The sequence below is a fragment of the Lampetra planeri genome, chromosome 5, assembly GCF_965212315.1.
Source record: "Lampetra planeri chromosome 5, kcLamPlan1.2.h2, whole genome shotgun sequence".
Lineage (NCBI taxonomy): Eukaryota > Metazoa > Chordata > Hyperoartia > Petromyzontiformes > Petromyzontidae > Lampetra > Lampetra planeri.
In genome coordinates this window covers 23,628,588-23,642,706 of record NC_136111.1, presented here as the reverse complement: position 1 = coordinate 23,642,706, position 14,119 = coordinate 23,628,588, and the positions used below count along the sequence as shown (strand labels likewise).

The 14,119-nt window shown below is 46.4% G+C and overlaps 2 protein-coding genes across 2 annotated transcripts; both read left to right on the top strand.

Annotated features, from left to right (window-relative positions):
• Positions 1–106: 106 nt before the first annotated feature.
• LOC144719180 (centriolar coiled-coil protein of 110 kDa-like) lies at positions 107–6,174 on the top strand. The gene is made up of 4 exons (XM_078595059.1): positions 107–1,274; positions 2,249–2,344; positions 3,269–3,385; positions 3,517–6,174. Exons 1-4 carry the CDS (start codon positions 1,134–1,136, stop codon positions 3,589–3,591), a joined length of 429 nt encoding a protein of 142 aa, XP_078451185.1. The 5' UTR covers positions 107–1,133; the 3' UTR covers positions 3,592–6,174.
• Positions 6,175–7,067: 893 nt separating this feature from the next.
• On the top strand, positions 7,068–9,718 carry LYRM1 (LYR motif containing 1). Its single transcript, XM_078595058.1, has 4 exons — positions 7,068–7,793; positions 8,269–8,329; positions 8,527–8,558; positions 9,510–9,718. Exons 1-4 carry the CDS (start codon positions 7,635–7,637, stop codon positions 9,621–9,623), a joined length of 366 nt encoding a protein of 121 aa, XP_078451184.1. The 5' UTR covers positions 7,068–7,634; the 3' UTR covers positions 9,624–9,718.
• The last annotated feature ends 4,401 nt before the right edge of the window (positions 9,719–14,119 follow it).

Sequence of the window (14,119 nt, the reverse complement as noted above, 5' to 3'; positions counted from 1 at the left end):
TACTCCACACCCCCCCTACTCCACACCCCCCCTACTCCACCCCCCCGCCCCCTGCATCTCTCCTCCCTGGCTCCTCCCCCCTATTACCTTATATAATCGCTTGGCACAAACAGCTCTCTTTGCCCACTACAGTAATTTTTGTTTCTTGCTGTGGTTGTCCCACCTGATGACGGAAGCTTGTGTTGTTTCCGAAACATCGTGATTTAATTTAGTTATTTCTATTTTTTTAAATTCTTATATATATATATTTCACCTACGTGACTTTACCGAAAGAACCAAAGAGTAATAAAAAAACTGCTGAAGTAGGCGAGAGATCTGCCGTGACACGAGGTTATATAGGCCTCGGCAGTAGGGGGGAGAGAGAAGGGGGGGGCGAGGCAGAAAGTGGACTCCACAGCAGCCCCGGGTCACTGGAGTAGAGATCGGAGAGAGATGCACAGAGAGAGAAAGACACACAGAGAGTCGGAAATAACAGCTGACATAGGCAGGTCGGATGGAAACATAACAGTCAGTTAAGACTTTACCTGGTTAATAACGTCGTTCCAATGATTGCTCAGTTTGTACCCATCCTCTCGGTTGAAGTTGTGTCTGTGTTTATATATCTGGATGGCTTCATGAACAAATTTCTGATCATAGCCGGTGGGTTTGCAGAGTACCTTAGTCTTGGAAAAGTCAATTTCGTGTGAGCCCACAGCGTTAAAACAATGATCAGCAACTGCAGAGGTATTGGTCCTACCGTGTTTCAGATCTGCCTTGTGTTCGCGAACGCGGTCAGCAGTTTTTCCTTGCAGTGGTTTTCCCACCTGATGATGACGATTGCTTGTGTTGCGATCGAAACGTCGTGATTTATTATTTTTTTATCTACGTGACTTTACCGAAAGAACCAAAGAGTAACCCTTTTATATTGTACCAAATAAACACGTGGCAGTTCACCAGCATTGGTTTAAGCAAGCCTGATCCTGGTACTGAATGTCCAAACCAGTTCACAGTTTGTTTGAATTAAACCAATGCCGCTTGAATTAAGCACTCCGAGAAGGCTGTGTGGCTGATGGATAAAAACACTTTTGAAAAAGTGTGGAGTGACAGATATGTAAAGGAGGCGTCTTGTCTGCTTATTTATTTTGCTCCAAGAAATGCTGCGTGTGGCTGTGTTCCAGGCCAACCTGCTCGACGTGCAGAAGAGATCAAACAGAGTCTCCGCTGTCGTCAAGGGGTTCCTGACGCGCAGGCTCCTGCGCACGGAGAAGGTGCAGCGCCTTGTGCGCGTAATCAAGGTGACTCCTCGCTGCTCTCAGTCTCTCACTCGACGGGTTCGTGAATCACACGAATTCGTCGCCATCTCCCGTCTGGCCATGGTATGGCAGCACAGCGCCGCAAGTGTGTCAATTTGCATCTATACGGTTTCCTCCCACATGGTATAAACATTTATCAACGGAGTTGGCCAAACGTCACAATGTAGGAGCATTGAGCTTGGGTAATTGCAGGTTCTAGCTGGCTTCCCGCTTGTATGTGGTTTCCCGCTTTGAGATGCATTTTGCGTGAATGATGCTAAATATTAATTATCAGAATGAATCAGTCATGACATCACATTCCATATTCACAGGCCAGCAAGGCAGTTCCAACAATGGTGCAAGTTTCTTAATTTTCCCCTGCCGCCTCTGTCTACCCAGCAGTATCGATGGATTCACCACAGTTAGCCAATCGGCAGGTCGCATGTGGTGGGGTAAATTGTGGGTATTCCCGCCCTTTTCAACACATCTGATGACCATGGAGGAGTAGACCAAAATATCCTGTAGGGTTCACTCGAGTGGAGGCCCTTCCGCTAGCAGTGGTGTAAGTGAGCTGTTGCAGGGCGGCACTTTTACCTACGGTGGGGGGGGGGGGGGTCAGTCTGTGCTTGGTACAACCACTGTTGACTTGCCCCACAAAATGTAACTTATTTTACTGACCCGGTAGGGAGGGATGATGGGGATTGAACTTGCAACCTTGCGATAGGGAGCCACTCACTCCACCGCTGAGCCACCTGGCCACGCTAGGGGCACTGTATATATTCCCTGCAAAAAGTGATTGTTGCATATCAATAAAGCTAATACAAACACAAATTACAGCTGTAGTAAGGCAACATGAAATGTAAAACCACATTATCTTTTTATATTGTTTTTTATTGCATTTCATTTCATACTGTTTCTGATAATGAAACACAGGAACGTGTGGTTGTCATTGTTATATCTTATTCTTTTGCACACAGGACACCAGACAGCTGGCACTGTCTATTCAGGGAGACTCGAGTACAAAGTGTCTGGGACCGAGTGACTCGGCATTCCGCACGAGACTCTTAAAACAGGTAAAGGCCACCACTACACTTGTGCTGCACTGGGTACGCGTGAGTCTCACGTGTTCATCAATTAGGGTCGCCACCTTTTCCACAGACAAAATCAAGATTTTCAACCTAGTTAGTGCAGCTGTTAATTGTGCGCAGATAAACAGAATGTTGATCAATGTCCTCTACCATTTTGATGTAACATTGTTTGTCAGCAACTTTTATGTTGAGTATTTAAATGCAAATAAATTCACCCAGCATAGAAGATTAGGCCAAGTTACAGATGTATATCCTCTGAAAGGGGTCTCCAGAGCTCCCATGAGTGAATATCCTACTGCCAGTGGTGCTGAGCAAATAATTGCAAGACTGCACCTTTACCTAACCCCGGTAGGGAATATTCATAAAATATAAAGGACAGCCATCGTCGTTTCGATAGGCAGCAAGTAGCAAAGGGATTTGAATTGTTAGAACAGGGACCAACATGTTACATGTTTCCATTTACACTTCAGAGAATGGTATCCTGTAGTTAATACAGCAAAGCAATATTGAACATTTTTATATTGCATATCCGAGTACATAGTGTTCTCAATAGATATTATACACATGTCATATTTTGAATATTCCAAGTGACGCTGTCATTTACAATGTGGCATTATACACTTTGCGTGCTGGTTGGTGGTTGTATTTACTATGTTAAACTTCTTTCGCACCGTACGTAGCCAGCAGTGCCAATCGGAGGTGCTGGGGTAGGACTGTTGCATACTGACGGTGCACAGTGAATAGTATAAAATTCTTCTATCACAAATACAAAGCACACTCAATGTCAGTAAAAACATCTGCTAACAATACAGGTGTAAAACAAGAACAGTTTTGTAAGGATATTTAATTTAAGTTGCTAATCTGAGTAAATATGGCGTCACTTTATGTACATTATATGTTTTGTTTTAGATTCAAGGAGCTTTGGATGAGATTCACAACATTTTCTTTGTGCTCTCACCGGGGCAAAGAATGGTCATTCTGAAAACAGACAAAGAAGTGCAGCAAGCAAAGGGATTACGGACAGCGGTAAATACAATGCAGCATGCATTAAGAAGCGAGAATCACAAATATAACACATTCCTGCTGCTGCTCTTACTATGTGTTGAGTTTTGCGATGTGTAACTGGTTTTTACACGTGCTTGTGATTTTGCTTTTAGGAAAAAGGGATGGTCACACATGGAACCAAGTCTGTGTCAAGCCGACCTCTGAAACTGAAGCTACACCATACGTAATGGGATTTCCCATTTCCCATTGTGCCATCGAGTTAATTAACCTTAAATAATCTTAGATCAATTTCATATTTTTCTTATCGTCAATTTTTAGGACACTTTTAACATGAAATACACATTAGCCTTGCTCTGCACGGATTCTTTCGGCACGTATTCTCAAATACTCGTTTTTTTTTTTTACGACCAAAAATTCGCAAAGCACGCGGTGCGGTCTGCATCCACATGGGTTGAGGAGTGGGGTTCGCACACCGTGCTGTCCCACACTCTGCACGCAATTCACACTCCTCTCCACGTGGATTCTGAGCAGCTGTGAACTGATTTGCCTGTGCACAGGGAGCCGTTGAGTTGGAAAAAACAACGCCACACGCTCCCGCACCTAACGATGGACCATGGAGGACTGCCTCACTTCTCCCTCCTTTATCTGGAAAAGTTTCAGTTCATGAAAAATTATGCCTGAACAAGATTTGTAGTGCAGTCTGCTCTCGTTACTGGTATACTTTTTGTGCTTTTTGACCATATTTAAGTGAGGAGAGATCAATGCAACAAAAGATTAGCCGAAACGCTTTCGAGATAATGGAGGAAATGAAGCAGCTCTCCGCAGTCCATTGTTGAGTACGGGAGCACGTGGCATTGTTCCCCTGTTATATAGCTACCTGTATTGGTGAGTACCAGAGGTGTGGACTCGAGTCATGTGACTTGGACTCGAGTCAGACTCGAGTCATGAATTTGATGACTTGCGACTCGACTTGGACTTGCATAACAATGACTTTGTCCCACCTATGAGGTGTGGACTCGAGTCATGTGACTTGGACTCGAGTCAGACTCGAGTCATGAATTTGATGACTTGCGACTCGACTTGGACTTGCATAACAATGACTTTGTCCCACCTCTGGTGAGTACACAACTCATGTATAGATTCATGTTATTTTACGTTGCATAATTATACAGTATTTCATTCCTTGTTTGAATGTTGTATGTGCATTAGTGAGTTACAAGTGAGAACGTGGAATCTTGGAGGAGTCTGGAACATAACACCTTGTCCACTACTCTGTAAAACTGGGTCCACTGCACTGCATTGCTCTGCACGGACTTTTGCTCAGAACGCATCCCTCGTGCAGAGCGCGGGTTACGTGTGTTAAAATGACACAAGCTTATAGTTACCATAGACACGTGCAGAAATAATGTTGCATCAAGGTCAATTGTCACCTATTTATCACTATTACTAACAACATGTATTGAAAAGGGCAACATGGTTTTTTAAAATTATTATTTGGGTCTTTTGGTAAAGTCATGTAGATAGAACCATAAAATAATACAAATTAAATAAAGTGAAAATAAAGTGAATAAAAATAATAAAATTATCACGACGTTTTGATCGCAACACAAGCAATCGTCATCACCTGATGACGATCACCTGATGACGATTGCAATCTGATGACGATCACCTGATGCCGATTGATTGTGTTGCGATCGAAACGTCGTGATCATTTTCTTATTTTTATTCACTTTATTTTCATTTTAATTATTTTATTGTTCTATCTACGTGACTTTACCGAAAGACCCAAAGAATATGATTTCCTGCAGTAACGAAATCTTTTAGTCAAGATGTTTTTTTTGTACTGTATTATTTTTTTGCGAACAATTTAGTAAGTTATATTTTGAAGCCAGCATAACATTACAAACTCTCATCATATAACTGCAGCTGGAATAAACAAAACGTTTCACGCTAAGTGTAGTCAGGAAGTGGTCAACTATAATCCAGCATTGTGGAGGCAGTGAGGGTTGGTGGATCACACGAAGGTTGTAAAACTCCCTTTCCGTGGGTGTCGAAAACCCATAACCCTGACTTGCCAGAAGGCAGGACTGAAAAATGTGGACCCCACCTATTCCGTCTGTATGGGATAGAGTGTTGCCCCCTTGCACGCGTACGTTTTCTCCGGGTGCTGCGGTTATATTCCACAGATGTAAACACTCATTGATTGGCTAAAAACACCTGAACAGGGCCACAAAGCTCGGGGAAATATCGGTGGTGCCGGCTCTCTGTGGCTCCTCGCGCCTCTGTGGGTCTGTTGTTCTCTGAGAGTGAGTACATACTGTGCGGCACGTTAGAACTTCAAATTATACACTATGTAACAGGATTTTATGTGAAGGAATGACACAAATGCACACGTTTTCTCATTTAAAATAGGTACATTTTAAAATATCAGTGTCCTGGTCACGAAAGTTTGTGGGGAATAATACCCATTTTCTGTAATTTTGAGGCAAAGGCAATTAGAAAATAACACTACCCAGGAACAAAATTGTTTTTTGTTACAGTGTTATCTTTATTATTATGACCCCTGCTGGCAAATCCGTTCATAACACTCCAGATGACGGCGATGTTCATGTCTGCTGCAATATTATTTGCACAGATCACATTAAAAAGAGGGTACAGGTGTGTATACACTTTGTAATTGTCTGTAAAAAATTTAAAATAACGCTTTTGAAACTGATTTATTTATTTTTCGATTTAAAGCTTTCGTGACTGCAGGAATTCATCTTCTTGGTTTTTTCGGTAAAGTCACGTAGAAGGGAAGTAATAAAATAATAAAAATAAAACATAATAAAACAATTCTGTTTTATTTTTATTATTTTATTACTTCCCTTCTACGTGACTTTACCGAAAAAACCAAGAAGATGATTTATTTATGCTAAGTATAATTACTTAGCAAATTGTATTATAGCTTTCTCTGTCGACTAGCACGTTATTTTAACATTTAACACAATTGTTGCAAGACTTTAAGCGACAAGAATGATGCTGATATCTTTAACGTGTATGTATTGTACATTAAGCAATTTACATTGTAGAGTGCATATCTTTGTAAGCATTGTTAGCTGACAAGTTTAGCCATTTTAAAAACGGAACTGCATTTATATTGTATGGATCTTACAAAGTAAATTCCTTTTTCAAATGTGTTTCTACGCTTTGCTTTTCGCATCATCTCGACTCAGCTCATCACCCTTTCGGGGTGTATAAAATTAGTACCACTTCGTGGGGAGGTCGACAACGGTTGTCCTATGCAAGGTTTTACACACAGTATATACTGTATACACCAGTCAAGTCTATCCTATATTTGTTTATTTATTTGTCCGTGACTTCTAGCTTCACTCAAATATACATCCCTTTGCCAAGCCACTGTTGGAATAAGGCTTCCTTGTGCATCCGCCACAGGGATGTCGCATTTCGGGCTCTTGGCTCAGGGCTGCAAAGTGAAGATGAGCACCGTGGAGTGGGAGACGTCTCTGGCTGACATCACGAGAGATCCTTGGGATCTCCACTGGGCGGCAGCTGTCAGTTTCTGTAACCAGAATCGATTCGCCCATTATTCAACATGCATCGATCCCATACGGTTTGAATGAATCGAAATGTTTATGGCCAGAGAATCGATGCTCTTATAACTTGCGATGTGATGCGTGGATCGAGAGCGGCAAATCGATTTGAGAATTATCGCAGAGGTCACGACCCCACGACTCTAGCGTCCTGTGTGCGTGCAGACAGATTGGTGTGTAAACGCGGCTTAATGATATGTACGCCGATTAGGACTAATTAACACGCTCGTCTTATTGTAGCTACACGTTGCACCATTTATACGTCCATATTTTTTGGTCGCGTTCAGAACGCTACGCTCCCCCGTCCCACCTGGCCTAGTTTCCTCTCCGGGAAAGAGGTGCGCTAACTCTGCGAGGCTACCTAGGCCGCAAGGGGTCTGGCTGGCGGAGGGGAGCGTCTGCTGACCCATAGGCACGAGGCACGAAGCCGCGAGTTGACTTGAGCAGGTGCAGCGATCACGGTGCGAGGCAGCGGTGCCCGTGTGGGGAGTGAAGTTGAGGTCCAGGATACAAGCGTCTGGGGATGGGGTAACTTGCTTAGGATGTCTCATTCGACGTCACGGATTTTGAATGACTGGAGTTTGAGGTTGGAGTGAGTTTTGGGCTCGGGGCTATCCGCTCGGCACGAGTTAGGTCTGCAATTTGAGTCGGTGGCAGTACCACTTCCTAGTCCCGGCATGAGCGTGTCACGCGTCGAGGTGCTGGGCCTTTATCGCCGCGTGTTCCGCCTGGCGCGGGGGTGGCGATCGCAAGGCGCCGCTGAGCCCTCGGCAGCGCTCGCCGAGGCCGAGTACATCCGCGCCGAGGCGCGGGCGCTCTTCCGCAAGAACAAGGACGTGGGTTCGCGCACTGCCTACGCGAATGTGTGCGCCACTGCATCGACGAGTTGAACATTAATCCCTCGTTTTGATTGACGATCCAGCATTGACCCGGTCAGATCGCGCCAGATACTCGATATCGCGTCCGCTCACCTGCGGACAGTTGCCTGCTCATCACTGCTCGTCTATCGTTACTACTCCCTCCGTGAACTTCACTCGTTGGTTACTACTCCCGTCTTGAGGACTCGAGTCTGGCCTACCAGACTGGCCGTTTCGTCTGATCTGCAGTGTGTTCAACCACCACACTGCAGGTCACAACAACCACTCATACGATACTGCAGCTGACACTTTCTGCTTCTTCCCTCGGACTGCTCAACTTTTCATTGCCTCCCAGCGGCTGTTTTCCACATAGAGGGCGCTTTAACACGTCGGCTTTCGCGACCAATATAGAGGGCACAGTTTATATTACAGGGTGTTGTTTCGTTTTAAACAGCTGGTGGAGCCAGAGAAAATCAAGTTCTGCATTGAGGAATGCAAAACAAGAATAGAACTCGGTAAGGAGTACATAAAATATTTGCAAAAGCCAAACAAAGATTTGAAAATTATCTTTAATGTTTTGTAATACTCTAGTTATCTTCAGTTTGAGAAACGCAAATTAGGTTATTTGTTTCACTTGGTTGTTAAATGCTCATGATATGATCATGTATGTATATGACAGCAGGAAGTGTTAACTTCTGTTGTCTCCCAACAGCACTTCATTACAAGATACCTTACCCAAGACCTGTAAGTTACTTTGGTATTTAGATGTCGATGTCTTATGTTTACAGTTTGTATGACCGGTTTTCAAGAGCATGTCAACATAAAGCTCGGCTGTAATACAAATTGGTATAATGATATGCTCATTGCAGTAATGCATTACTCGTAATTTATTTTGAGACCTATCTAACTTAATAATTTCTGTGTTAACTCTTGTTAGAATACGTTTGCAGACGAGTATTAACCAACGCTTATGTCATAACTTGACTCATTTGTATGGTCAATGGTAGCAACTACTTTAATAAACCCTACTTGTTTGCATGGTTGGTTAATCTGTAATGTTTTTATGCTGTTCCTAATAAATTGTGTATGTACATACAATAATAGGATAAAAAAGATGTAGTCTATAGAATAGAATAACGAGATTGCTTGGGTAGGCCTTAATCTAGCAGCAGATTTATCATAACTGATGATGATATTATGGAAAGTAACACCTGATAGTATTTTGTAATGTAGGCAATAAACTTAGTTACTTTTTTTCCTACAAATATAACTGCACAGCTGTCTATGCTGAATCTCTACAAAGCTCATACTTTCAGGTGTTAATTGTCCCCAGTCTCCCGTCTTCCTTCATTCCTACCTGGGTGTACCAATCCAGCTTTGTGCATCAGCAGTAGAGTGAGCAGCTCGGAATCAAAAGGTTGCGAGTTAAAATCCTATTTGGGGGGTTGACTCAGTCCATCATTTGTCTGGGTTCGATAAGATGGCTACCACTCTTTGGGAAAGTAAACAGCAGTTGTTTTATGGAAAGACCTGCTTCTGCCATTAGGAATGAGTACCGTAATTTCCACCACTGGCTCAGGGCTACTAACATGTTAGTACCACCTCAATGTTCATTTGTACAGGAAATTACTTTGCCTTTTTCTCTATACATGCACTTTAATTTACTCATGGCTTTCCATGCTGGCGAACTTGCAGATGAACCTCCCTCCCATGGGACTTGCTGGAAAGCAGGGGCGGCAACTGAAGACTCAGGAACGTCTCCGCAAACAGGCCAAGCCCATCTACCTGCAGTCACATGACGAGACGTGAACAATTGGTATAGCCCCCCCATGCACGGCCGTGTGGCATGTAAATACCACTCTGTAATTCTCATGCATTGTACATTAAAATATCTGATTTAATCAGTAATGCTTCAATAGTGTATTTTTGGGTAAGGCAATATAAGACCCTCTGCCATCCAACATAGCGAATTAAATGATCATGTCTCGTGTACAAGTGTTTAATGTGCCAATTATTTGTTTCATTCTACTGGTAGGTTGAACAAGTTCAATTTTAGTGATGAATTACAAATTTTCACTTGAAACGACGTCACGCATCCGCAGGACAAAATCAAGGAAGTCAGAATAAAACTTTAAACATTTATTTAAACAATGTTGGAATGTTCTTTAGACAATGTTGGAATTTGTATTATTTCTGAACTCGTCCATTTTTTACACGCATGTAACATGCCTTAATTTATTTACATTTAGTATGGTTGCAGTTATATTAAAATTACATTAACGCAATTGTAAAAGGACCTGGCAGCTTCGGGTAAAGCTTGAGTTATGGTTCATAGCATTGGAATGAATATTCCGTCCAGTATAACTGGTTGTATTCTTGTTTTAACTGCATAAACTAGAACATAATATATTCTTAGGTTTTTTTCGGTAAAGTCACGTAGGTAAAACATCAAAATTAATGAAAATAAAATAAAATAAAACAAAAATCACGACGTTTCGGAGGCAACACAAGTCTCCGTCATCAGGTGGGACCGTCACAGCCGAATTAGCTGCATCAAGTGCAGCTAATAATTAGCTGCATCAAGTGCACTTGATGCAGCTAATTCGGCTGTGACGGTCCCACCTGATGACGGAGACTTGTGTTGCCCGTCACAGCCGAATTAGCTGCATCAAGTGCAGCTAATAATTAGCTGCATCAAGTGCACTTGATGCAGCTAATTCGGCTGTGACGGTCCCACCTGATGACGGAGACTTGTGTTGCCTCCGAAACGTCGTGATTTTTGTTTTATTTTATTTTATTTTCATTAATTTTGATGTTTTACCTACGTGACTTTACCGAACAAACCTAAGAATATGATTCCTTGCAGTCACGAAAGCTTCAAATCTAGAATTAGAACATAATATATTACACCTCCTTGTACCTCATGAGTACATATGTAGTACCGTTGAGGACGCGTGCACACCGGAGTAGAGGCACACGTATTTATTTCACAACAGTCACTGGGGACATACAGTACTGGAGGGGGTATCGGCCCCCTCACCCGGATAGCTGGGAACACACGGCTAGCTACCCCTAGCCTGCCTCCTAATCCTCCAATTACTGGGCTAGGGGAGGCTGTCTGGCCCGACACTGGTCAGTCGGGCTACGGTACCCGGAGTCCCAGAGTCCTGGCACCACGCCGCTGGCTCGGTCCTGCGCGGCCCTGACAAGGGCGGCGTCCCAGGGGAGTCCAGGGCTCTAGCTAGGCAGTCTTCGGTCTTCAAGAGTTTACTTAAACATTCTGCCCCGAGCCCTCTGACACATCCCCCTTTATACTCCAACCCTGCTGAGGGGTGGGGCCCCGGGCTGCCTGGTGTGGACGTCGTTGAGAGCACCCCCCCCGTGCACTCACGTAGCCCCGCCCACTGTGTTTGTTTCCCATAAGCTGCCATGCATAACGGCTCTCTCTCTAACACCCCTACACTAGTTTCTCGTGTGATCCCATACATACAGCTCCTCCGTAACACCCCTACATCACCCCCCCCTGTACAGCTCGCAGCCGTCCCGGCTGCAACCTTGACAATAAAAGTTTATTCACCCCTCGATTCCCCAGCGTGTGCCTCATTTTTACAACAATAACGCAACGAGAAGAACAACAGGAAGGGAAAATAACCCGACGCACCCCACCCCCGAATAAATACGAAATCCGTACAACCAACGTATATACATTTTTTTCCAGGAAACCCCCCAGCACACACACAACACACAGCGAACACAACATTCGTACAATGCAATGTGCCAGGAACACACCACCGACGCCGCACACAGTGAGCATAACATGTGAACGTAGACAGGAAAAAAAAAATTTCAAAATTTTTTTTTCTTTTTTTTTCCCATTTTCACTCCGTGCATCACAAGAGTCTGCGCATTTTTGCGCGCGTCCTCGCCGCAGGCCCGTCACACGGGATAACCCCGGCCGGCAGGCCGTCGAGTGGCAAGTGTTCATCTCCGAGTGAGTGTTGTTGACGTCGCAAGACCCTCGGCATCCCCCGTGGGGGTCGGCGGGCGTGAGCCCGTCACTCCCGGTGCACCTGGGGGCGGGACAGCGGCAACACGTCAGGCGAGAGCAGCGGAGACGAACTCTTTGAGTCGGTCGCCCCCCCACATGTTCGGCCACGCGCGTGTGTAGTGGGACCTCGCACCGCAACGAAGGGTTTGAGCCTGGAGGGGTGTACAAACCACCGGCGCTTCCCCCATTTAATGCGTACGCACTGAGGTCTCAGGACCTCAACCACCTCGACGGGGCCCCGCCACGGCCGCACCAGTTTTGAGGAGGTCGCGAGTGGTACCTGGGGGACAGTGCAGCCATGCCCTGTCCCCCGGCTTCCACTGTAGCACATGCGCGCGACCCAGTCTGAGGCGCTCATTAGCCCTCTGCCGCATGTCAGAATTCTGCATGGCAGCATCCCGCGCCTCTGTCAATTTTTGCAGGTTAAATTTAACATGTTCGGCCAATTGAGTTTTTCCCTGTGGCGCTGGGATCTGCAGCTGGGCCCGAACAGGTGGGTCAGGTTCGCGGCCATACATGAGGAAGAAGGGGGAAAATCCCGTCGCAGCATGGGGGGCCAATCTGTATGCTGCCAGGACCCCCTGAATTTTCAAGTCCCAATCTGTGAGTCCGAAACCTGCTGTGACAACATCGACGTGATGGTACGATGCAACCGCTCGACCATCCCGTCGGTTTGTGGGTGATATGGAGAGGTACGAATCTTTTTCGTGCCCAGGATCTCACAGACCTGTTGGAGCAATTTGCCAGAAAATTTTTTACCCTGGTCGGTCAGCAGCCGCTCGGGAGCACCTTTGTCAAGGACATATCCCTGGACAAAGGCCTCCACGATGGCTGCTGCCGACTGGTTGGCCAGGGGCCAGGCCATAGGCCAGCGCGTGAAGTACTCCACCCCGGTTAACAAATATCTATTTCCTCTGGGGGTGGCGGGGAACGGTCCCAGAATATCCAGCGCGACAAGTTCGTTCACTCGGGAGACCCTGATAGACTGCAGGGGCGGGTTCGACTCCCTCGCTGGTGGTTTCCGCTGCGCACACCTAGGGCACGACCCTAACAGATCCCCGACATCTCTTGTCATGCCCGGCCAAAAAAAATCAAGTTGGAGCAAGGCCAGGGTCTTTTGGGTTCCCAGGTGGAGGAGGCGCTCGTGAGCGGCCCACACCACCCTACCCCGTAACCCCGAAGGGACCACCAGCCGGTGTCGATGAGATTTCCCGTCCCAATGCATTAACAACCCACCGAGCATTTCCCATGCGTCGGCATCACCCCTCCCCCACCCCCGGTCCCCGACGCGGCGGCGCAACGCAAGGAGGGAGGTATCTTCCATCTGCAAACGCCCCCATTCCGTGGCAGGCAACCCCAACAGGGAATCAGATCCCTGCTGTGCGATGGAATTCGTCATTGACGCTGCGTCGTCAGCAGCCGCCAAGACCGGAACAGGCATTTCACCAGGATGCCTGTGTAATGTAGTAACTCGGCGGGAGACGACTTCACGGGTAACACACTCTTTATTTTACCAAACTCGTTTATAGGTGACTAACACCTACTTTGTATCTCGGGTGACAAACACCCACTTAGTATCTCGGGTGACAAACACCCACTTAGTATCTCGGGTGACAAACACCCACTTAGTATCTCGGGTGACAAACACCCACTTAGCTACTCGGCGACTAACGCCACTGAGCTACTCGGGTGACCAACACCCACTTAGCTACTCGGCGACTAACGCCACTGAGCTACTCGGGTGACCAACACCCACTTAGCTACTCGGCGACTAACGCCACTGAGCTACTCGGGACACTCCCTGCCCGGGGTATCCGTCTTGACTGTGGGTCCCCAGCCCGACACACGTGGGCATCGGACCCCGGGTCCCACAGCCTCGCCTCCGAGCCACACAGGGCCCCGGTCCCCACAAGGACGGCGGGACTAGGGGTCTCGGGGCACTAGGTCTTCAGCTCCGTCTTCGGGTCTTCAACTGGGTAACTCTCCCCGAGTGCTCTCGCGCGTCCCCCTTTATACCCCACCTGCGGACGTCGCTGCGAGCACCCATCTTATTCGACCAATCACTCGGCGCTGGCTACGATCCTGTTTTCCCACATCTCATCGTGCCTCACCGCCCACGCCGCGCCGCCCCGTCATCTGTCACTCCCGGCGCGCGCGTCCACACCACGCCCACAACGCGTGCCCAACCCCGCACCCCGCGCCCCCCCGTGATCCATCACTGTCACAGTCGGCGCACGTCAACACCACCACTACATCA

Coding starts and splice junctions, on each gene's coding strand:
- LOC144719180 (XM_078595059.1), top strand. CDS start 1,134: ATGCTGCGTGTGGCTGTGTTCCAGGCCAACCTGCTCGACGTGCAGAAG. Junction 1,275..2,248: donor GCCTTGTGCGCGTAATCAAG/GTGACTCCTCGC, acceptor TTTTGCACACAG/GACACCAGACAGCTGGCACT. Junction 3,386..3,516: donor CAAAGGGATTACGGACAGCG/GTAAATACAATG, acceptor TTTTGCTTTTAG/GAAAAAGGGATGGTCACACA.
- LYRM1 (XM_078595058.1), top strand. CDS start 7,635: ATGAGCGTGTCACGCGTCGAGGTGCTGGGCCTTTATCGCCGCGTGTTC. Junction 7,794..8,268: donor TCTTCCGCAAGAACAAGGAC/GTGGGTTCGCGC, acceptor CGTTTTAAACAG/CTGGTGGAGCCAGAGAAAAT. Junction 8,559..9,509: donor AGATACCTTACCCAAGACCT/GTAAGTTACTTT, acceptor GCGAACTTGCAG/ATGAACCTCCCTCCCATGGG.